This window comes from Zeus faber (assembly GCF_960531495.2).
Source record: "Zeus faber genome assembly, chromosome: 17".
Classification (NCBI taxonomy): Eukaryota; Metazoa; Chordata; class Actinopteri; order Zeiformes; family Zeidae; genus Zeus; species Zeus faber.
In genome coordinates, this window is record NC_137204.1 from 5583339 (window position 1) to 5608259 (window position 24921).

General features: G+C 43.7%; 1 protein-coding gene across 1 annotated transcript in view; it reads right to left on the bottom strand.

The window, feature by feature from the left end:
* Positions 1-24921, bottom strand: part of lamc3 (laminin, gamma 3) — a gene marked incomplete at its 5' end in the record, with an annotated part of 138338 nt that overhangs the window by 14521 nt on the left and 98896 nt on the right. Inside the window, 6 exons of the mRNA XM_080018330.1 lie at positions 1-154; positions 2764-2942; positions 3081-3223; positions 3334-3487; positions 4004-4249; positions 4538-4726. The exon at positions 1-154 is cut by the window's left edge and continues 27 nt beyond it. Of these exons, the coding sequence (XP_079874456.1) occupies positions 1-154; positions 2764-2942; positions 3081-3223; positions 3334-3487; positions 4004-4249; positions 4538-4726 (1065 nt within the window). The remainder of the gene's footprint in view (positions 155-2763; positions 2943-3080; positions 3224-3333; positions 3488-4003; positions 4250-4537; positions 4727-24921) is intronic.

A 24921-nucleotide genomic window follows, 5' to 3' on the forward strand; every position in this document is an offset into this window, starting at 1 on the left:
CGTTGGGCAGGACGTCTTCTCCCTGGTGTCCCTGCTCGTGATGTCTGTCCCCATCATATTCCGACCCGTGCTGCCGGTGGTCACGTCTGCCGCGACAATCGAAGCGGGCCAGGAGCTTCTCCAGGTCCTGCAAGTGGACCCTCAGCTTCTTCGCCTGCAGTAGGACCAGGTTTTGGTTTTGGTTTAGAGTGTGGCAAAGAAAAATTCCATATCGGCCCGTGACTGAGACAAAGCAATTGAACATCAAAAAAGAAAATCAAAAAATATGTATATATTCACATGCAAGTATTTTGATTAGCCATTCTTTCTATTTTAAAAGACAACAGCATCAAATGGAGTATTGTGAGGAAAGCAATGAATAAATGCATACCAACCACAAACCTGGGATAGAATACTGTTGTCATATCCACATCTGCCTTAATGTACAGTCAAAGAACATTAATTACTGGACAATTCAATTTAGATTTGTTAAGGCGTAATTCCCAGATGAAACCATGCCATGAATGAAAACGAATGGCATGAACTGAAATACCCTGAAGTTCTTTTATGTACATTTGACATAAATGGCCATAAAATGCAACATACCGGTCATATTTCATGGAATTGCACCACTTTACCAATCAAGATGCTTCCCACTGGTTTGGCAGCCAACTGGGACATTAAAGTTCCCTACCACATGCACTAACCCTATCATGGCTTTTAATCACGTCTGGTCAAGGCACAGTAAACACATTTAATGGTAAACAAGAACTATTAGTGTTAAATACTGATCATTTTAACTTTATTATTGTAACGATTCTGTCTGTGTGCATGAGCAGTGATTCTGCGACCTGTAGCTGTTTTGTGTTCTCAGGTGTCTCTTGGAAAATACTTAAAAAATGTAATATCAATGACACTAAATGACTAACAGGATTATAATAAAGCAATGGATAGATAGATAGATAGATAGATAGATGGATAGATAGATAGATAGATAGACAGATAGACAGATAGACAGACAGATAGATAGATAGATAGATAGATAGACAGATAGACAGATAGACAGACAGATAGATAGATAGATAGATAGATAGATAGATAGATAGATAGATAGATAGATAGATAGATAGATAGATAGATAGACAGATAGACAGATAGATAGATAGATAGATAGATAGATAGATAGATAGATAGATAGATAGATAGACACACAGATAGATAGATAGATAGATAGATAGATAGATAGATAGATAGATAGATAGATAGATAGATAGATAGATAGATAGATAGATAGATAGATAGATAGACTGACAGATAGATAGATAGATAGATAGATAGATAGATAGATCGATAGATAGATAGATAGATAGATAGATAGATAGATAGATAGATAGATAGATAGATAGATAGATAGATCGATAGATAGATAGATAGATAGATAGATAGATAGATAGATAGATAGATAGACAGACAGATAGATAGATAGATAGATAGATAGACAGATAGACAGATAGACAGACAGATAGATAGATAGATAGATAGATAGATAGATAGATAGATAGATAGATAGATAGATAGATAGACAGATAGACAGATAGATAGATAGATAGATAGATAGATAGATAGATAGATAGATAGATAGATAGACACACAGATAGATAGATAGATAGATAGATAGATAGATAGATAGATAGATAGATAGATAGATAGATAGATAGATAGATAGATAGATAGATAGATAGATAGACTGACAGATAGATAGATAGATAGATAGATAGATAGATAGATCGATAGATAGATAGATAGATAGATAGATAGATAGATAGATAGATAGATAGATAGATAGATAGATAGATAGATAGATAGATAGATAGATGGATAGACAGATAGACAGATAGACAGATAGACAGACAGATAGACAGATAGACAGACAGATAGATAGATAGATAGATAGATAGATAGATAGATAGATAGATAGATGGATAGATAGATGGATAGATAGATAGATAGATAGATAGACAGATAGACAGATAGACAGATAGATAGATAGATAGATAGATAGATAGAAAGATAGATAGATAGATAGCCCTTCAATTACCAGTTTGAGACTTAGCGAGGGTTCATGTCCTTGTTTTTTAAGATCCCTGGAGGACATGATAAATGAGCTAAGATCTGAGAACACAAGCTGCCTACACTTGAAGGGTGTGTGGGGGGGGGGGGTCAAGTTGTTTCTTATAGTATATTTCCCACCCTTGCTGCTTGTTAGTCTATCTATATTCTCTGGGTAAGTCAGAACAGAACGTGTGCGGCATCGAGCTATCTGCAGAAAGGAAACAAACCGGGGACAGCGAGAGTAATTGTAGGTGTTCGGAGCAGACAGGGGGGTTGGGGTGTTCGCTGAATTGCTGCGTAAAAATCACAGCACGCACTCACACAAAGTACAAGGCTGTCCAGAGAGAACACAAAACCACTTTGCCGTGAACAAGAATATGTACGAGGTGACAAAGTGCTGAGTGGTGTTCAATTGGCTTCGGAGGGTGGGCCCCGCGCAGCGCACCTTAGCATATGGACACGGGCCGCCTCTAGTCTCTGAGGACATGGAAGAGCCACGGAAGGGATCACGCAAATGACTGTTTCCATCTGGAAACTTCCACTGTTCCACTCTCAACTCACAACTCAACAGAGAGAAGGAGACATATGGCTGTTATGGCAGGACACAGGCAAGACGGGCCAGGAGATCACAGTGTTCCAAGTACAAGATTGAACAAATAACTACAAACTCACCTTGTCTTTGACAAGCCCGTAACACATTGGACACTCCTCACATTGGTGTGTGGCTCTGTTGTGGTAGTAGTTCAACTCGCATTTGTCACACTTATAGCCCATGAAGCCTTGGTGACACGGGCAGGTCCCATTTCCATGGCACTGCATGGAGCTGGAGCCCATGGGGTCACAGTTACAGGCTGTAGGCGAAGTGGAGGGAACAAAGCAACAGAGCATCAAAAGTAGACGTGAAAGAGTTGCACAACTTGTTTTCTTTCTCCGCTCTACGTTTGATATTATTCAGTGTAGTTTGAGGGCCGGAAAGCGCCGCCCTGTACCTCTGCAACCGTGTGAGGAGAATCCAAAAAATCCCGCGCGACATGCAGTGCACTGCCTGCCTTCCACTCCTGTGCGACAGACACACGTCCCGGCGATCGGGTGACATGTCTCTGAGGACGCGCCAATTGGATTACAGTTGCACCTGAAGATTTTAGGGGAAAATGAAAACCGGTTAAATGAATTCAGTTCCTATCACATCATGTTTAAAAGTTTGAGGATTTATAAATCAAAGAAAAAATTGCATCCTCCTACCGCTCGCATCCCATGCCAGGTTGGAGGTTGAAAAAGCCGACTTGGCAAAGACTACAGTCCCGTCCCGTGACATGAGTGAGACACTGGCAACTTCCTGTTTGGGGATGACATTCGTCCAGTTCACCTAACGTCCCAGACGGACTGCAGCCACAAGCTGGAGGACACAAGAAAACCATTAGATGTTTCTTTTGGTCATTAATCACATAAACACTCGGTACCTCTCTTGCTTTTTATTGCAACATGAAGCTTTTTCTTTTATTTTCTTTCTTCCTTTCTCTACCCCCTGAATCACAGCAGCACATTTGTTTACTCCAATCTCAACTCCCCACTCTCATTCATGACTCACCAATTCCCTCGCCTTCTTCTAACTCCTGAAAGTTTTGTGAGTTTATTGGAGGAATTTACGTACTATTTTCCTCATATGCTGTTATATTTGACGGGGCCAAGCGCATTAGACACATGGGCCATAATCTCCTTGAATTTGTTTCTGTGTATTGTTCAAAGTGGTTGTTCTCGTCTGAGAGAAGAGAGACAAGGCAAAAAGACAATCCGTCTCTCGATGGAGCCCAGAGCCACTTGAGGATCCTCAGATCTGAATCCCCCCCAACTTGTGTAAATCAATAGCTTTTAGCCACCGACTCCATATCCCAACCACCCTTATTTCACTTACCTTTACATTTGTGGTCTGTGGTCTGGTTCAGGGCATCGCCATAGAAACCACGTTTACAGCGTTGGCAGCGGTCACCTTCCATGTGAGCCAGGCATTTCAGGCATTGCCCGGTGAGGTGATGGCATACGCCGACCGCGTTAAGGTCCACATTACCGCTGCACTCACATCTCGTGCAGGACCGAACCGGCCCTGATTGGCCCGAGGGGTCACCATAGTAACCGTCCTCGCACCTCTGGCAGCGGATCCCTGTGAGGAAGAGGAATGGGCGATAAAAGAGGTCAAACGACTGAACAGGTTTGGCAGAGACATTAGGGTTAGGAGCTCATCTCCAAGTCAAATCCTGATGAATTTGTACCTTTGACATTTGAAATGCCTGACAACAATCCCAAGGTTCATCTTATCACAGCTTTGTGGAGTCAAATATCTTGTGGAAATATCTTCTACTTATCTGCAGTGCATAAATGCTATTTGCGCAACAGGGTTTTGACATGGTATATCAATTTCTTTGGTCAGATTACAGATTGTGCATCTCACCCGTTCGTCCCTCAGGGCAGTTGGTACAGACCACCTCTCCTGTCTCTGCGATTTGGGCGCAGCTGGTACGATCCGGGCAAGGGCAAGGGTGGCAGTCACCAGGTGTGCCAATCAGAGCATTGCCATAGAAACCCTCCAGGCATTGCTCACAGGTCATCCCCGTGGTGAAATCCAGACACTCACACACACCTGAATTAGAGAACATAATTAGAGACTCTAAACAATCCCTTTTACACACACACACACACACACATACATACACACACACACACACACACACACACAACACACAGTATGCATTTAGCATTATTTTTATCAGATTTTCTCTCTACTGCCAGTAGAAGGCGCTGTGTCTCTGGCCATAATCAAAAGCGCTCCATAAACATGCAATGCAACTCCTTAAGAATAGATTCCCTACAGTCCACAGTGGAGAGCAGAAGACAACTAAATTCACCTCGACTTTAATTGCTTTGGGAAATATAAGACACCGAAATCCAGACAGAAAGACCTTCAAGAAGCGAAGCAATTCCTCCCCCAAGCGAGAGAGATTACCATTTTTATGATGTCCTAAAAACATACTGTTTTTCCAACAGCCTTGGGAAAAACAACAACTCTCAACACTAAATCACTTAAAGGATTTTTCCCCCCTTTCCACCAACAACATGCGTTGCCATATATCGACATACACTCAGTGCCTTATAAATTATATTTACTTGACTGGATAGATTTTCTCTGGGCTCCTCTACATGCCATCCTTCAAATACAGTACAGTACCGTGGAGACTGTACCGGCTCATATAGATTCATATACTCCAAAATGGCTCCAAAGTGCAGAACAAATTTCTTATTACTGCATCATAACGCATAAAGGAAAAGAATAATGTAAAACTTTGCATATCAAGGATTGAAAAAATATGCATCTTTTTGTCCTGATATTTTCAGGGCTTGATTAAACATTATCAATTTTAACATATTTTTTTGCAAGAATGTGCAATGGCCAACAACTCAGTAATTGTCTATTTTCATTGGGAGCAATTATGTTGCCACTTGGAGGTTAATTTAATTGCTTTTTTAAAGAAGTAATAGGATTGAGTACATCAAAAAGATCAAGTGCCTTCACCAAAACAAAAACTTTCTTCCCCGCCCGCAGAAAAAAAGCATTACGGTTTGATAATTTTTCATCTATGAGTGCCCAAATGAGTTAATGTTGACGATATAATGACAAAGAACAGTTGAGGCAAATAGATATAAAATATAAATTGAGATCATTTCCAATGTTAACATGGGGAGGGAAAAAATTTATTCATTTTTTGTTGATCATTAATTTAGTGATATTTTATTGATGAGAACATACTACATAGTAATTTATGACTCACTAAAGAGATCAAAAAGATGTATAAATTTCGATTCATTGGAAGCTCTAAACTGTGTGTGATCAAAGGAGTTAATGCACACATTGTCTTTAACCACGAGATGAAGCTGTTTTAAAACTTCGGACAGGACATTTTTAAATATATGAGATACTACGAGAAAATACACTCCTGCCTGATGAAGAGTGGAGGGACGGGTAAAAATCATTGTTAGTTTTGGCAAGGCGAGGTGAGGAATACATGACTTCCAAGCATGTAGCAACAGAGTGCTCAGTAATAATGATTGTTCCTCGGCATAAAGAAGAGAGTCTTTGTTTAAATTTCACCACAATGGCACTGATGGCACGCAGTGACGATCCCCAATGAGCCGTAGTGCGTTTAATGGCAGCCGAAAATGTGCTGACTTTACCAGCTGTGAAGATGACTGAGCATAACAGGAGATGCAGGAGCCGCTCGGGGACACCAACTGCACTCCAGACTTTATTATGATTCTTCGGGCTCCTCCGAAAAACCAACCGCACCGCGCACCCCCAGGGGGATGCCAAACTGTTGATCACTGCCACGTTCAACGACTCACTCACATCCATCCCATCTCTTTCTTTGGAGTCTTTATGTTGACTTTTTTTGGTTTCCTAGTGAAGTTTGTCTTTTTGGTTTGCTGTATACTGTTGTAGTATATTGTTTCTTGTTTGTGTTTTAGGTTTAGGCGTCTTTTCTGTAGGAATTTGATTCTGTTTATCATAAGTTTAGCGTATAGTATAATTTTTAGGTTTATTCTTTGGTCTATTTTGTTGTTTATTGCCAAATTTTCTGTTTTATATCTTTTAGGTGTATTATTGCTTCTTGTTATTTATTTGTATTTTTTTTTTAGAAGGTATTTACTGTTAGGTTTGTGTACATTGTCATTTTTTTCTTTGATGTCTATTTTTAGATTTCTTTTTTGGTCTATTTTATTGTTTTTTTTCCAAATTCTCAGTTTTCAGGTTTTCCTTTTTCCAATCTACTTTATTATTATAGCCTTTTTTTTGATGTGAGCTAGTGTGCCACTACATTTCCATCCATCCCTCCATCCATCCATCAATCCATCCATCCATCCATCCATCCATCCCTTATCTATACCGCTTATCCTTGTGGGGTTGTGGAGCCAATCCCAGCTGTCATTGGGCGAGGGGTGGGGTTCACCTGTCGCCAGTCTATCACAGGGCTGACATAAAGAGACAAATAACCATGCACGCTCACATTCACACCTACGGTCAATTTTTTAGAGTCACCGATTAACCTAACCTGCACGTGTCTTTGGAATGTGAATTGGGATTCAAACCCTACCTGTTGAATTGATCGCTGTTGACTAATACACATCTATCTCTCTATCCCTATCTCTATGGGGTGTAGTCTATGCATAACATGGTGTGGCTGTTTCACCGACCAGCCGCCACCCAAGTGCTGTTTCAGGGACCTCCGGCACAGAAGCACAGAAGACGGGGTTGTAGACACCAGTGTATTGTAGAGAGTGGGCCAGTTGGAATAAGCCCAAGAGCAGATAGACATGTGTCATGACAGAGGCTCCTCTCCTGGGTGTGTGTGGGGGATGGGGGTTTTACCTGCTGCTTGTTAGACCAACCAACGAGCAACAGGTATGCAGCCACTCTGATCCCGGATCCACCAATTACCTAGATCCAGGTCAGGTGTGGCTGCTCAAACCACACCACCCATGTTATTTTCGTTGCACTCAACACATTCTTTCATGTCTTCTCATTATGTTTTACTATTGATGGTAATGATGACAAATATTTGATCATATATATAATGTATAACATTGTTATAGAAACTTTCAATTATATATTTTGTTGTTGATTTATGTACAAATGACGCTTAGATTGATAGACACATGTAGATAGATAGATAGATAGATAGATAGATAGATAGATGGATAGATAGAGAAAATCAGAGATAAAGGTAGACTGATAAAAGAAAGAAAGAAGGTCTGCTGCAGACTTGAAGCAGTCCCCTTCTTCTTCTTGTTCTCCTTCTTCTTCTCCTTCACGGCACGCAAAGACGCGGCGATCTGTATAGATTACTTTGTGAAGATGGTTTTTCCTCTAAAGGCTTCAAAATAAAAACTGTGAATCCTGTTTTTCGAGGTCGCCAGCGAAATCATCAAGATTGAAGCCGTAGAGGTAGGGGAGAACTGGTAATCTGGACATTTTACAGGTGGGCCTGCGCACCTTGGGGCCGATATAATCAAAAAAAAAAATTAAAATATATTTTTTTTCCAACGGCCGGCCCATGAAGCAGGAACAGCCGCCCATTGGGTCATTTTCTATAATGAAACCAGGCTGGCCCAATCACGTCTCTAACTCGGCCCCACCCCTCCCTGTCCCGTTTCTTGTGTCAGATGCTGTGGCTCAGAGCTCTGCAGCTCCACAGCACAATCAGAGTGATTTTTAACGGGGAGACTTCGTCAGCCACCACCCCCGCTGAGTCATCTGGACCTAAAATGCCAGGGCCAGTTTTTTATCAAAGTCCAGCCCTGCATATAAGGCAAAAGAGGCAGCATCTCTCAAAGCTCTCATCATGTTGTCTGATGCCAGATCAATGGATGACTAATCCATTCAGTAACTGTACAGTCTCTCTGACCTTCATATTGTTTACATCGTCATTAATTACCGAAAACAACCTATGCTTGACAAAATGTTGATTCGCTGATTAGGTGCCACACACTTGACTTCATTAATGCATCAATTATCTTGAAATTCTTTGCCTTTCGATACAATTCAGGCAATTGCAGAAAGGGAAAAGCCCCGGGTTGACTATCAGGATGAGGATAAATGGCATGGCGTAAAGAGGAACGAAGAAACGAACAAAACAAAGCCAAAGAAGCTGTGTCTTCGATAAGCAGAGGATTCGATTCTATCTTTAATTGTAATGAGGTCAGGACTCCCACTGCTATTTAGGGATTAAATTGTGTTCCGTGTCAAGTGGTGGGAAATAGAAAGAGACGTTTTTGACAGTGGTGTAAAGTTAATGCTGGTCCCTGTATCCACGAGTGTGAGTGCTGCCGATGTTTTCACTTTCACAGTTCTAAGCTCTAAAGAAAATTAACCTGTTTCATTATTCCAGAATTTTAATCAGAGATTAAATATAATAATACAATAATAATTAAAAATGGCCAAAATATCCATTTGAAATATTTGACTTGAGCTTGTACCTGTAAAACAATGCTATTGAAACAATTTTTTCCAAGCCCCCCTCCCTAGGATTTTAAAGAGTTGACACCCCCTACCCTCCCAAAGAGCACAAATAAATATGCATTATATGCAATATGCAAACTAACGTAGTTCATAGTAAACCAGGTCGAGCAGTCACATTACGCTTTTATTGCATATTTACACAGGCTAACGTGGACAGAAAGGTGACATCTATAAACTATTATTCTAATGGATTTAGAATCTTTAAATAAACATATTTTATGAAATTGAATTAGTCATGTCAAATAAATGCTTAAAATATATACTGTATATTAAAGGCCTACTTCATTTTCTCACGCCCCCCTTGCGATTCCTCCGCAGCCAACTAGTGGGACGTGCTCCAGTTTGCACCACTGCTGTAAAAAAGTATCTACCTAGTGTCAATAGAGGTCAATCAATCTTTTTACCTTGATGCATCTTCAATGTTTTCCACCCTGCCCTCTTAATCTTCTGCTCAAAAAAAATCATAAAAGTCAACAACAGCAGGAAGCTTTTCAATGGCCAATTAAATGGTTTAGTCATAGTAGAAGGCACTTTCATTCCTTTGTCAAGAAATTATATTTTTGCACCATATATACAACTACATAGATATATTGTACAAATCAACATAGTTTTTTCACAAAATCCTGAAGTATATCTCAGTTGATCCCAGGGTTACTATCACAACTAAGGATGAGGGGAATCCCATTTCAAATTAAAATCAAACCTTTCATCACTGAAAGCTAATTTGACCATATAAATATTGACGAATAGAATCATTATGATTAATATTGATACATCAAGGTATGCAAACTGAATACTGTGAAGGTATTAAGAAGGAATTGATGGAATTCAATTGGTTGAGATGTTTTGGGAGACTCTGGGACACCTGCTTTATTAGATCTGGTTTGTGAGTGTTTACCGGTGGCACTGCAGCCGGTACTCGGCTGACCTAGTGCCTCGGCAAACAATAGCCATGTACATTCACAAAACAGAATAAATCAGATCTTTCTGTTCCTTGTTCTGTTTCAGAGCAGCATATGCTTGTTCCTCACTTTGACATTTGTACGAGGCCAAACTTCTGAATAATTCACTGTGGTTTTGCATAGCTAAATGTCACACCCTCTGCAGTCGGCTGAAAGACTTCAGGGAATAGAAGCTTTTCTTTGGGTCTTTGGTCTTTGAGGGGGATCCAGCCACCAGGGGGTTTCTGCAGTAAAAGACACTGACGTTCGGGCAGATAAAGGCCAGCACCAAGACTGTTACTTTGTATCAGTTGCGGCTCAGACAAGGAGAAGGACTGAAAAAGCTCCCTAAAATTCCTAGAACGGAGAATGTTGTGAGCTAGTGCACGTCAACAAAGGGCGGTCGTGACGCAGGACACCAGGGTATGCATTTTCCCAGATGTCTGTTGAAATACCATCCTCAGAATATTAAGGTCATTAGTTAGAGATTCTATGAGAGGAAGAGGAAGCCCCCTAATCTCTCTGCTGGGCCACAGTAGTCAGTGGCTTCATCCCAGAGTCCCTGTCCTGCTCGCATCAGTAATATGGGCTGGGGGCAAGGGCGAGTGAGGGAAGCGAGGGACGAGAGAGAAAGAAAGACAAATTTAGACAGTAGAAATGCGTCATTTCTGGCTTTGACGAATTCCGACTTATCCCAGTCATTATGTTCCACTCGTCTATCCATAAATAGACAAATCATTTTGAATAAAAGGAATATAGACAAACAATATAAACAAAATATAAACAATTAAGCAACGTACTCAACATGCTGTCTGTCGCTGCTCGCATTTCACAGCATGCATCACCCGTCGCAAGAATTAAGTAGCAAATTCAATCAAATTAAACAGAACAAATCCAATCTGTTGCACTGGAAAAATTAACAGAAGGCCGCAATACCGAGAGAATGAATCATACAGAGAGTTTTCCAAGGCTAAAAACTGCTGAAATAAAATGATAAATATTTTAAATATTACTTATAAATCAGAACTATTGAACTAATAATCAACTATTACTTGACTTCTTCCGACAGAACACTACACAAAAGTACCAGTGCAATGATGTATCTACACAACAACCAGACACACTGCTTTTTAATCTCCTAGCCTGTTTGAGCTCATCATCAATAAAGTTTTTAATCATTTTGGCTTCAGCCAATCAAATCCATACTTTACCCTGGATGAGTGGATGGTGGTTCAGTGATCACCGACACGCTGTGTATCCAATAAGAATGTTAATACTAATTTCTTCATTTTCTGTAAGAGCAGAAAAAATAAAGGACGTGTGAGACCAATTCACTGGGTGCAGAAACTACAGTCTAGATATCTATTTACACTACTGAATATTTATTTCCCCATTGCACCCTGTGTACATAATTATACCCAGTTGATACTGTATATACTGTATATATATATATATATATATGCATCTATTACACATTGCACATCTTATACGTACTTACTTATGTACTTAAGCTTTTCCTTCGATTAATATTAACCTTATATTTTTTTATTTATAAATGTTATATTTTATATATGTATATATATATATATATATATATATATATATATATATATATATATATATATATATATATATATATGTATATATTTATATATTTATACTTTGCCTTTTTATAATTTCACTGCACCACACTTGAATGACTGCATGTGACAGATAAAGAATCACCATGCTGCATTCCTACATAAAAGCCCATCAAACAAAAACCTTTTCAAGGTCCTGTGTAATGAGATATTGTATAATGGGTTGGTTGCACAAGGTATTATGAGACAGAAGTTAATATTCCATGATTCAGACCTACAGCAGATATTAAAAACAGATATTAGATGAGTCTATTGAAGAGCTCTGGTAGCATCCGCTAAGAGAGGGCCTGCTGCAGGGAACATCATGTGTTCCATTTGTTGAGCTGATTAATGAGCGCTGCCCCACGGTGTGGACGGAGTGTCTCCGCATAACAATATATTACAACTGTCACTCTCCTCTTCCTCCCAAGCTCACAAATCACGGCCTGTGCACGGGTTTATGGACGCCCTCTATCCAATTAACACGCTGCGGCATGGAGGAGTACAGATACACATACAGTACAATAAAAATGAGTTGTATACATGAGGAGTAACTTAATAGAGGGTGAGAATATTTTAAGAATGTACAGATGCTAACACACTCTGATACACACACACACACACACACACACACACACACACACACACACACACACACACACACACACACACACACACACACACACACACACACACACACACACACTCACGCACACAAACACACACACACCCACATAGAAGATGGAGGGTGTTTCCAAAGGACATACAGTAATGCTTGACTTCATTAGCCCTGCAGCACCAGCCACTCGCAGAAATCACAATTCTCTCGTTCCACCCTAAATATTAGCATTTCCAATCTGTTGTGTTTGTGCTACGGCAAATAGAAGCGACACGACTCAGAGAGTGTTAATAAATCATGATTATGAAGCACCATTGGCTGCAGCTTCCCCCTCTCAGAAAAAGAAATAAACTCCATCCTGAATGCATCTACTGGTGCTCCCCGCACGGCAACACGAGCCGTGCGCTAATTACGCAGCAATTACGGCTCAGATCGGAGGAACAGCAGGTTGGCCCGCCCGCTGGGTGACGAAGGATGAAGAAGCCGTTTCTGACCGACTTACCTTGATACCGAAGTTCCCCTTGACCTCAGAAATCAAGTAAATTTGGCTACTTTTATGCCCATTTTAGATTATGGTGATATTTTGTACAGTATATGTCTGCCCCTGAAGCCTGGTTTATGCTTCTCCGTAGGTACACATAAACTTCTCTGTTGAGGGTTTTTCAAGAGATCAAGAGATTTAAGAGGTTTATTCGTCACATGCATATACATACTTTCATACATATATGCAGTGAAATGTAATTAGTAACTATAGGTTGCAGAGGCTTGCAGAGGACCCTCAAACATGCAGATTGGTTGAATAGTCCAACTTCCTGAAAATAAAATGAGTAGATTGAGGTGCAACTTGCATATGAGGTTTGAACGCAAATTCTATTTGCATATCAAACAAACAAACAACAAACAAAAAACTATTTTTTCCATGTTTTCTGTACATTGCGGTTCATTAAATGTGACACTGCCCCCCAGTGGACATGTAACATTCTACACAAAATCGATATAAGTATAAAGGTAAACAGCCATGCCAACGTCTCCGAATGATGCCCGGGCACATTGGCTTCCATGCAGATGGAGAAGCAGAATCTAGCCTGCACACGCTGGACACTTTGTACCACAGTGCTCTGCGGTTTGTCACCAGTTCTAAAGCTCTTGCCCTTCATTGTTCCCTCTAGTTGAGAGAGGGCTGGCCCTTTTTAGCAGTGAGGAGACTCAGAGAATAATTTTTACCCATTTTTACCCATGGAGCTATTTTGTCCAAAGGTCACACAACATCTATTGCCTACGGTCTGCATTTTGTTGTAAGTCCCCAAGGTAAAAACTGAATTTGGCAAAAAACTGCTTTTCAGTTATATCACCCTTCAGCTTGGAACAAGCTCTAAAACACCCTGGAACTTCAGAGTTTAAACACTGTCTAATGAAGCTCATGTTTGCATTTTTTTACACCTTTTAAGGTCTAAATGTTGTTTTATGTTGTATTGAACTCTCCTTTATGCGCTATGTTTATATGCACTCAGTATCATTGTCTGCTGCTTTCTTGGCCAGGTCTCTTTTGTAAAAGACATTTAGAATCTCAAGACAAACCTTTTAGAAAAAAGGTTAGTCAAATATGCCATCATCCCCAATTTGATCTATAAACGTTTATTTTCAACCGACCTCACTCCAGTGATATTTCACTGATGCATTTAAATTCCACAGCTTTACACCCAAGGACACAATGCACCGGGGACTGTGATTTATGCCCCCGCAAGACACTCAAGGTTGATATTCAGCTATTTCATCAGGGTCCAATTGTTTGCGTGAAACTCACACTGTGCGGGGAAAAAAAGGATTTCCTAAAAGCCCTGTGAAAAAATTATGTTTGCGTGACTTTAATTTGTGCATCAAAGCATGCTGTGCCTCTGTGGTCCTGTCCGGGTTTAAGTCCATTGAGACGGGTTCATCAATAAATTATGAACGTCACCTCCTGAAAACTCCTTAATGTGCACAGGTTGGTATATAAACCATATAAACGCTTGGTAAATGTCAACAGCTGAACTGTTATACTGTTTTGACCTTAGAGTGTTGCCGTACGCAGGTCTCAAGAGCTTTGGAGACGTGATCTCATTATGTTATGCTTGTCATGATCTCATGTCCTCCTGGCGCCTAACATTCATATTAATAAACGTGACAAAAAGTTGAACTTCATCATGACTCCCAGTCATTGAAACAACATGGTCTCAGAAGTGGAATATCTCTCGGTGTGACTACACTTCTCGGACAACTCGGCGGAGCCGGTAAAGGGTAAAAAGAAAATAAGTTACCGCTGTGTCAAGCCTGCACGGAAAAAATGGTGGACAGATTCCGACATCCAGACCCTCTCATCTTCCATGGAAATATTCAGAGTGATATGCCACCCAGAGACCAACATGATAACGGAGAGGCATAACTTTAATACCAGATACCAAAAACCTGGTGAAACAATTGAAGCATGTGACCTCGGTGCATTACAAGATGAGCTCATCCGAGAAAGTCGGGTTTGTGGAATTAGCAGTGACAGTGTCAGATGTGTCTTGCTCAAAGAGACTGACCTCACACAAGCTAAAGTTGTATGCATTTACCAAATAAGTTAACTCAGCAACACAGTAAAGCCCTCTCTGCATCAAAACATGTGACAACTGCCAGTGTGAATGCTGTGCAGATGAAACACAGGCAAATTCAAGGGTAAAATTAAATACATGATTAAAGTCAGTAAATCCATTCACAATGATTTCAAGCTGCAATAATTGTGGGGGCACCCACCCAAAATGTGAACAATGCCTTGCTTTTTGGACAACAATGTCACAACTGCAAGAACCACAACCTCTCAAAAAGCAATGCAGATCTGCAAAACCAGGCAAATTAAGCAGACAGGTGAGTGTGTGTGTGTGTGTGTGTGTGTGTGTGTGTGTGTGTGTGTGTGTGTGTGTGTGTGTGTGTGCCCACCAGTGAGTGTACAGGACTTATTAGAATTGGTTCTGGTGTATAAGGTTGGTATAATGTCGTAGCGCCTCCAGGCAGCGGGAAAGGCCCCGAAACCCCCCTAAGTCCAGCATCCCTATAGACACCCCACGGCTGTAGAAAAGCCCCGAGAACCCCGCCCTGCAGCCACAGAAGACCCCCCAGCCCCCAGAGAAGCCGAAAGCCCGCGGAACAACTCCCCACCCAGCCCCGAGGAGCATAACCCAGTCCCAGAGCATGCGCCCCTGAGGCGCACACATACAATCCACCCCCATGAGCAGACACAAGACGCAGCCGCAGAACCCAGGCCGCAGGCACCAGGCACGGACCGCAGACCCAGAGCCAGGTGGCATGCTCACCCGTGCCTGCGCAAGTCAGCCCCACCATAGCTGACCAGTTGCCCCACCTGGCCATCAGCCCCAAACGCTCACCCAAGTGGCTGAGTGTGCTCAGCGCAGGTACTCGGATGTTAGCCCCCTTGCCCCTGTTGACGCCAACAGGCTGCCAGATATATGGGCCCTCTACCACTCCCAGCACCCAGGGCACCCGCCGCAGAGAAGCCGCACAGTGGGAGCAGAGGCCGACAGCCGCCCCCTGCACCCCAACCCACACCCACAACAGCAATAGCAAGTGGCCCGACAGGGGTCCAGAAGGTACCCTCCGCAACCCCGCCAGGTCGCAGCATGCAAGAAACTACCAGGCGCAAGCCGCCAGGACTAAAGCCCAGCAGGGGGGGGCTCAGCTGGCAAGGGGCCCACCCGGTCGCCCACCGGCCAACCACGCCCCCACACCACCCCACCATATGTGCTGTTGGCAATTACAGTTAAAATTGTGGGGTGTGGGGCTGTCCTCCAAGCAAGTTGAACCCGAATCACTTGCACCCCTCCTGCCCCGCAGACCCTGGTCTGGTGGAGTATACGGAGTAAAATTTGTATGCCAGTGTATGTGTTCTAGGCTATTATGAGTGTAATTAAAATTTCGGGACGGACGAGAAGCAAGTCCCACTTTGTTTTTCTGTAGTGTTGCTAGTTAATTCTCGGTTTCTCGTAATTCCAATAGAATTTATTAATTATTAAGTCTAGAGTATTATTATTGTTATTATTTATTTATTTATTTATCTATTTATTTAGTTTTGTTTTTTTTTGTGTTTTTTACTTCTGTCAGCATGCTGGGCATACAACACAGAGTATTTGTATGCCATTGCATTCAGGACAGAGTTAGTCTGCAAGTGGAGTTCAAGTTCTCAACCTGCAATGCAACTCTTTATTAATTCTTAAATCATCAACAACTGCTTCAATAACTCTGTCCTCTGGATGACCTGTAGAATGACAAGAGCACAGTTTTTGGTTATGGAGAACCACCACCAACCCCCCTCTTTGGAGAACTATTTATCATGTTTGGGTCTATAAACAACTTATCACTACTGCAAGAGGGGGAGAATCCCCACAGTGAGACAAATAAACATAGAAACAAACAACATTCACACAAAAACATGAACATTGGGTGACAATATGTATTGAAAAACAATGAATTAGGTCCAGGAAAACTGGAACTACAACTGGTTACGTGTCCTCTTCCTGTCATAATGATGGCAGCAAATGAGGGAGGAAAGGAGAGGAATGCAACCAGGAGGGTGCTGGGGTGCACTTGAAGCAGGTGTGGTGGTGTGTGCGTGTGTGATGGGACCGCCCGTGTGTGTGTGTGTGTGTGTGTGTGTGTGTGTGTGTGTGTGTTTGTGTAAGATATCCACCGGTGAGTGTACATGACTTATCCCCATTGGCAATGCTGTAGAAGGTCGGTAATATGTCGCGGCGCCTCCAAGCACGGAAGGGGCCCGAAGCCCCCCCGAACTCCGCAGCCCCGTGGACACCCTACGGCTGCAGGAAAGCCCAGGGTACCCTGCCCTGTGGCCACAGAGGACCCCCGGGCCCCCAGACAAGCCAGAGGGCCGTGGAACAACCCCCCCACCCAGCCCCGAGGAGCATGACCCAGTCCCAGGGAGCACCCCAGGGGCGCACACATACAACCAATGCCCGGGTGCAGGCACAAGATGCAGCCGCCGGCACAGAACCCGCGCCACAGGCGCAAGGCACGGACCCCGATGACCACCCACGGATCCCGGCCCCACGGCGACAGACCGACACCCCGCCCGAGCCGCCCGCCCCACGGGCGAGCCGGCAGGACCCCCATGACCACCCATGCTCCGCACAAGGAGGAGACCCACCCCACCTCAGCCGACCAGACACCCCGCTCGGTGTGAGTGCCAAGTGCCCATACACGTAGCAGCGTGGGCCCAGCGCAGGGCACCTCGATGTTACACCCAACCCCCCACCGATGCCGGCAGGCCGCCAGGTTTACAGGCCCTCCGCCACCCCCAGCACCCGGGGCGCCCGCCACAGAGAAGCCACGCCGCAGAAGCAAAAGGCCAACAGTCGCCCCCCACACCCCAACCCACACCCACAACGGCAAGCAGTCCCCCCAGGGGGCCACAGCACCCGACAGCGCTCTCCGCAGCCCCGCCAGGTCACAGCACATCCCAAGCCACCAGGCGCAAGCCATCAGGACTCCAGCCAGGCCAGGAGGGGGGGCCCACCTGACCGCCCCTCGGCCAACCACGCCCCCACACCGACCCGCCAGCAACCGGCTACCCCAGAAAAACCCCAGTGCTCAATGTGTGCTGTTGGTAATTGCAGTTAAAATTGTGAGGTTGGGGGTGCGAGTCCTTCAGGCAAGTCGAACCCGAATCACTCACACCTCTCCTGTCCCGCAGTCCCTGGTCCGATGGAGTGTTGTTCGGAGTAGGATTGGTGTGCGAGTGTATGTGTTCTAAGCTAATGTGAGTGGGATTAAAATTTTGGGACGGACGAGAAGCACACTTGGGCAGGAGTGTAACAGGCAAGATGGCAGCTGCCCGCCGCATCCCCACCCACATAGCCTGCACCCCGCCTATCCCGCAACCCCTTGGTCTATTGTGTGGTGAATGTGCTGAGTATGAGTTTTGGCACTGGGAGAGAAAGGCGAGTTGCGACCGGATCGATCCAGCGGCGCAGCAGGCCGGGGAGAGACCACGCAGACCCCCTCCCCCCGGACCCAACCGCACCCCAGTGCGCCCACCTCCCGTACCTGGTGGCAGCCAGGGGTACGGGAGGTGGGGATACTTTAATTGATCAATATACATACACCTCTTTTTTTTGAGTTGTATGATGCGGAAAACATCTGAATAACCAATTTAGCTTTGAGTTTGAGGTGCTCAGATGCAGTTAGGTGGGTTTCTTGCAGTAGACAGAAGCTGGGGTTCATCTTGGTGAGGTGAGTTAGGATTTTGCTACGTTTAGCAGGTGAGCCCAAGCCTCTCACATTCCAACTAACAAACTTAATGGGTGTCATTGAAGCTAGTTAGGGGGTGATGGCACCGTGAATCCAAGGCAATAGCTATACTACCTTGAGATAAGTCTGGGATTTCCTTCTTTACATTCCTTTTCACTGCCATAGTATTGTAGGAGGTTTGTAGGGATACATAACTACACAAACAAATGACAAGTAGACACAGAACAAAACACAGAACATTGCCGGATTAGACATAAATAAAGTGAAAGACATTATAGCGTGAGCGTGATCGGAGAAGTAAGGAGAGAGGGATTAGGGAGGTGAGATGATGAGAGAAGTATGGAGGGGGAATTAGGAAGGTGAGATGAGAGTGAGCGATATTTTAAATCCTGACATAGACAGCATGCCTATTCCTACATCTTGCAGTATATAATAACCAGAATAACAAGAATGCATACATTATGATCAGAATAACCATGGTGTGGTGGAGGAGTTCGGTATAACAGACCGTCTATATATAATTTATCAACAGCCATCAATACGCGTTTACCCTTCTGCCGGTTCTCCTTCAGGACAGGATACAGCACTTTCCGTCCGTCGTTGATGTCCCAGGGGAATTGATCGTTCATGCCCAGCGCTGTTCCTTTCAGCTCCCGTCCTTTGCTTTTAACCAGCTCCTTGTGCTTGAAGTGTTCAAACTTAGCAATGATGGAACGGGGACGGTTCCCCACGTGATGTCCCAGTCGATGAACTCTGTGAAAGGTGACCTGCTTCACGGTGTCCGTCGGGAGTTTCAGGGCAGTGCGCAAAAAGTCTTTCACCATATTTTCTGGGGACTCGGTGTTGTTCTCTGGGATCCCAGAAAATATGAGGTTGTCCTGCATACTTCTGGATTGTATATCCAGGATAGTCTCTTTCATTGTTTTATTTTCTTTTTTTACAACTTCCATCTTCGCGTTGTGTTTTTGCAACTCGCCGACTGTGTGGTGCAGGAAATCAAGACTGGCTTTGATCTCAGTAATGTCTCGGAGAAGCGGACCGAGCATGTCCAGCTTTTTGTTAATGTCATCCAAGACACTAACCTCTACAGCACCCGGTATGAGATCGTCTGCGTCCATTGCTGAGTCGGTCTTCTTCCTTTTGCGGTCCTGGTTGTCTTCTATCACATATGCATCTAGTCTAGAGTATTAAACCAATTTACTGTTGGTTGGACTAGGGTCGTTGAAAATATAGTTCATTTTTGGTAGTATATTCATTTTCACTGCTGCTATCTTACCAATTAGTGAGATGGGTGGGTTGTTCCATCAAGTGAGGTCTTCTTCAATGGATTTGAGCAATGGACTAAAGTTAAGAGTAAACAAATCTGACAGATTGGTGGAGACAACAATACCAAGGTATCTAATGTTGCCCGTTGTGTTGATTAAAGGAAGTTTCTGGGTTACAGCATTCCAGTCATCCACACTGAGGGGTAAGACCATGGTTTTAGCCCAGTTTATTTAATAGTCTGAGATAGCTGAAAATTTTGTTATAATATTGAACACTTCCGTAGGGACGATATTGGGTTCCGTAAATACAACAAAATATCATCTGCAAACAAATCAAGCCACTGAGGTGCACAAGGCAGTGTATCATCAGGGCCGGTCCCAAGCCCGAATGAATAGAGTGGGTTGCATCAGGAAGGGCATGTGGCATAAAAACCATGCCAAATCAAACATGCGGACAACAAATCTGATTTCCATACCGGATCGGTCCAGGCCCAGGTTTACAATGACCGCCACTGGCGCCGTTAGCCAACAGAGTGTCAGTGAAAATTTTGCTAGTCGGCCGAAGAAGAAGAGGGGGAAGGCGTGTCTGGAGACAGCAGGAGAGGAAGAAGGGTAGGAGAGTAGAGTTGAGAGTTCGAACTTTGAATGTTGGCACTATGAAGGGTAAAGAGAGAGAGCTGGCTGACATGATGGAGGGAAGGTGTGATTGTGTATGTGTACAAGAGACCAGGTGGAAGGGGAGTATGGCCAGGAGTATCGAAGCCGGGTACAAACTGTTTTACCATGGAGTGGATGGCAGGAGAAATGGAGTATGGATAGTCTTGAAAGAAAGAATATGTCAAGAGTGTTTTGGAGGTGACGAGTGTCAGACAGAGTGATCAGCATGAAGCTGGAAATTGATGGGGTGATAATGAATGTGGTCAGTGCATATGCTCCCAAAGTTGGGTGTGAGATGGAAGAGAAAGAAGAATTCTTTAGTGAGTTGGATGCAGTAGTGGAGAGCGTCCCCAAGGGAGAGAGAGTGGTCGTTGGAGCAGATCTCAATGGGCATGTTGGCGAAGGGATCAGAGACATAGGTGACGAGAAGGTGATGAGGTATGGTGTCAAGGAGAGGAATGTGGAAGGATAGATAGTGGTGGATTTCACCAAAAGGATGCGATTGGCTGTTGTGAATACGTACAGTATTTCAAGAAGAGGGAGGAACACAGAGTGACATACAAGAGTGGAGGAAGATACACTCAGGTGGACTACATCTTATGCAGGAGCTGCAATCGGAAAGAGATTAGTGACTGCAAAGTGGTGGTAGGGGAGCGTGTTGCTAGGCAGCATCGGATGGTGGTCTGTAGGATGACTCTGGAGGCCAAGAAGAGGAAGAGAGTGAAAGTAGAGCCAAAGATAAAATGGTGGAAGTTGAAAAAGGAGGAGTGTTGCATGCAATTTAGGGAAGAGGTAAGACAGGCAGTAGGTGGGAATGAACAGTTGACTGGGAAAAAACTGCAAGTGGGAGATGGCCAAGAAGGTACTTGGTGTATCATGCAGGAAGAGGAAGGAAGACAAGAACTCTTGGTGGTGGAATGAGGAAGAACAGGAGAGCATAGAGCAGAAGAGGTGCGCGAAGAAGAAATGGGATGGTCAGAGAGATGAAGAAAGTAGACAGGAGTACAAGCTGTTGCGGCGCAAGGCGAAGAGAGAAGTGGCAAAGGCAAAGGAAAAGGCATACGACGAGTTGTATGAGAGGTTGGACAGTAAGGAAGGAGAAAAGGACTTGTACCAATTGGCAAGACAAAGGGACCAAGCTGGGAAAGATGTACAGCAGGTTAGGGTGATGAAGGATAATGATGGGAATGTGCTGACTAGTGAGGAGAGTGTGTTGAGAAGGTGGAAGGTGTACTTTGAGGAGTTGATGAATGAAGAAAATAAGAGGGAGAGTAGAGTGGAGGATGTGGGGATAGTGGATCAAGTGCAGCAAATTAGCAAGGATGGGGTGAGAACAGCATGAAAGAAGATGAAGAGTGGAAAGGCAGTTGGCCCAGATGACATACCTGGGGAAGCATGGAAATGTTTAGGTGAGACGGCAGTGGCGTTCCTAACAAGACTGTTTAACACCATCCTGGAAAGGGAGACAATGCTGGAGGAATGGAGAATATGTGTACTGGTACCCATCTTCAAGAATAAGCTCAGGAGGTAGAGCTGGTGGTCTAGTAATCTAAAGGTTGCTGGTTTGATCCCAGGCTCCTCCTGCTAGCATGCTGTAGCGTCCTTGAGCAAGACACTTAACCCCTAATTGCTCCTGATGGCTGCGTCCATCGGTGTTTGAATAATTGTAAGTCGCTTTGGATAAAAGCGTCTGCTAAAGGTAATGTAACTACAGGGGAATAAAGTTGATCAGCCACAGCATGAAGCTATGGGAAAGGGTAGTGGAGGCTAGGTTAAGAGGAGAGGTGGGGATCAGCGAGCAGCAGTACGATTTCATGCCAGGAAAGAGTTCTACAAATGCAATGTTTGCTTTAAGAATACTGTTGGAAAAGTACAGGGAAGGCCAGAGGGAGTTGCACTGCGTCTTTGTGGGTTTAGAGAAAGCATATGATAGGGTGCCGAGAGAGGAAGTGTGGTATTGCATGAGGAAGTCGGGGGTGGCAGAGAGGTACAGGAAGAGTGGTACAGGATATGTATGGTGGTAAGGTGTGCAGTAGGAGCGACAAAGGCATTCGAAGTGGAGGTGGGATTGCATCAAGGATCAGCTTTGAGCCCTTTCTTGTTTGCAATGGTGATGGACAGGTTAACAGATGAAATCAGGCAGGAGTCTCCGTGGACTATGATGATCGCGGATGACATTGTGATCTGTAGCGAGAGTAGGGAGCAGGTTGAGGAGAGCCTGGAGAAGTGGAGGCATGCATTAGAGAAGAGAAATGAAAGTCAGCAGGAGTAAGACAGAATACATGTACCTGAATGGGAGGGAAGGAGGCAAAAAGCTGAGAATGCAAGGAGTGGAGGTGGAGAAGGCAGATGAATTCTTGGGGTCGACCATCCAAAGCAGCGGAGAGTGCGGGAGAGAGGTGAAGAAGAAAGTACGGGCAGGGTGGAGTAGGTGGAGAAGAGTGTCTGGAGTAATCTGTGACAGTAGGGTTCCAGCAAGAGTGAAGGGGAAGGTCAACAGGACGGTAGTGAGACCAGCTATGTTGTATGGTTTAGAGGTGGTGGCACTAACAAAAAGGCAGGTGGCTGAACTGGAGGTGGCAGGTTTGAGTATGTTGAGATTTTCATTGGGAGTGACAAGGATGGACAGGATTAAGAATGAGTACATTAGAGGGACAGCTCAGGTTGGACAGTTTGGTGAAGAAGTGAGAGAGGCAAGATTAAGATGGTTTGGACACGTGTAGGAGAGATGCAAGTTACATTGGGAGAAGGGTGCTGAGGATGGAGCTGCCAGGCAAGAGGAATAGAGGAAGGCCAAAGAGAAGGTTTATGGATGTGGTGACGGAGGACATGCAGACGGTTGGTGTAAGGGAGGAAGATGCGCAGAACAGAAGGTATTGGAGGCAGATGATCTGCTGTGGCGACCCCTAACGGGAGCAGCCGAAAGAAAGAAGATCATCTGCAAACAAACTGATTTTGTGAGCAGAGTTTCCTGTTTGTATGCCAATGATATTACTGTTTTGATGGATGCCCGCCGTGAGGAGGTCAATAAAGATGGCGAATAGTAAAGGGGAGAGCGGACATCCTTGTCTTGTGCCACGTTGTAGAGTGAAACGCTGTGAAGTGTAACCATTGGTGATGACAGAAGCAGATGGTGAGTTGTACAGGATTCTGATCCATTGAATGAGCAACTCTCCAAAGCCAATTTTTTGTTGAGGGTGGAAAAGAGATGTCAAACTAACTGTGTCAAATACTTTTAGTAGTATTTAAGTTGTTCCTTTGAGGTATGCTGATCACACTGAATAAACGGCCCATATTACTGGATGAGTGACTGGCCTTGACAAAGCCTTTTTGGTCTGGGTGAATTATAAATGGAAATACTTTGGTGAATAATATGTGTATTCTCTATTATGGGGATTATTTGATTGTCAACAATTGCCAAGCGCAAGATCACTCATATATTGTTTTATAGTGTCCAATGAATGCCAGGGCTTCTGATTATTTCTTGTTTGTGAATGATCTAAACTTGAATTAAGTACTGTGTTGAAGTCCCTTCACAGTATAATAATTGAGTCAGAGAATTCTAAGAGTTTTGAAAATATATTGTGAAAGAAATTTGGTAGAAGTCTGTTCATCATTATGTAATGCACTTCTGTGTCTGACATTGTGGTTTTATTCTGATATGGTGGTATACCTTTGTTGATCAATATAGAAACACCTATTTTTTTTTAGTTGAACGATGCAGAAAACATCTCAACCCAATTAGGTTTAGTTTGAGGTGCTTGGATTCAGTGAGTTTCTTGCAGTAGACAGAAGCTGGGGTCCCTCCTGGTGAGGTGACAAATTTTGGTTAGAAACTTTGTTTTAGATCCGTGCTGTTTTTGCATCTCGCCGACCTTGCGGTGCAGGATATTAAGGCTGGCTTTGATCTCAGAAATATCTCGGAGAACCGGCCCAAGCATGTTCAGCTTCTTGTTAATCTCATCCAAGACACTAACCTCTACAGCGCTGGATATGAGATCATATCAGTTGCTGAGTCTGTCTTCTTCCTCCTCGCGGGATTGTTCTCTGGTCCTCTTCTATCACATAGAGTACTCGTTAGAATAATAATCAATATAATCCTCAAGGTCCTCCACTTTGGTTTTGTGCAGTGTCTCTTTTCTTTATATATATATATATATATTTATTTATATATATATATATATATTTGCAATTCTCTTTGTTATTTGTCTGAGTTGGAGCAAATTGTCTGTGTTTTAGTTTGTTCAGCTGGGCACCACCATGTTCGATCTATACTCACTTCTGTCTTCTGGCAAGACCACAGCATGCTCCCATCTCTCTCCTGTTCCACCTCTCTCTCTCTCCTCTGAACTGTAATTTTAAC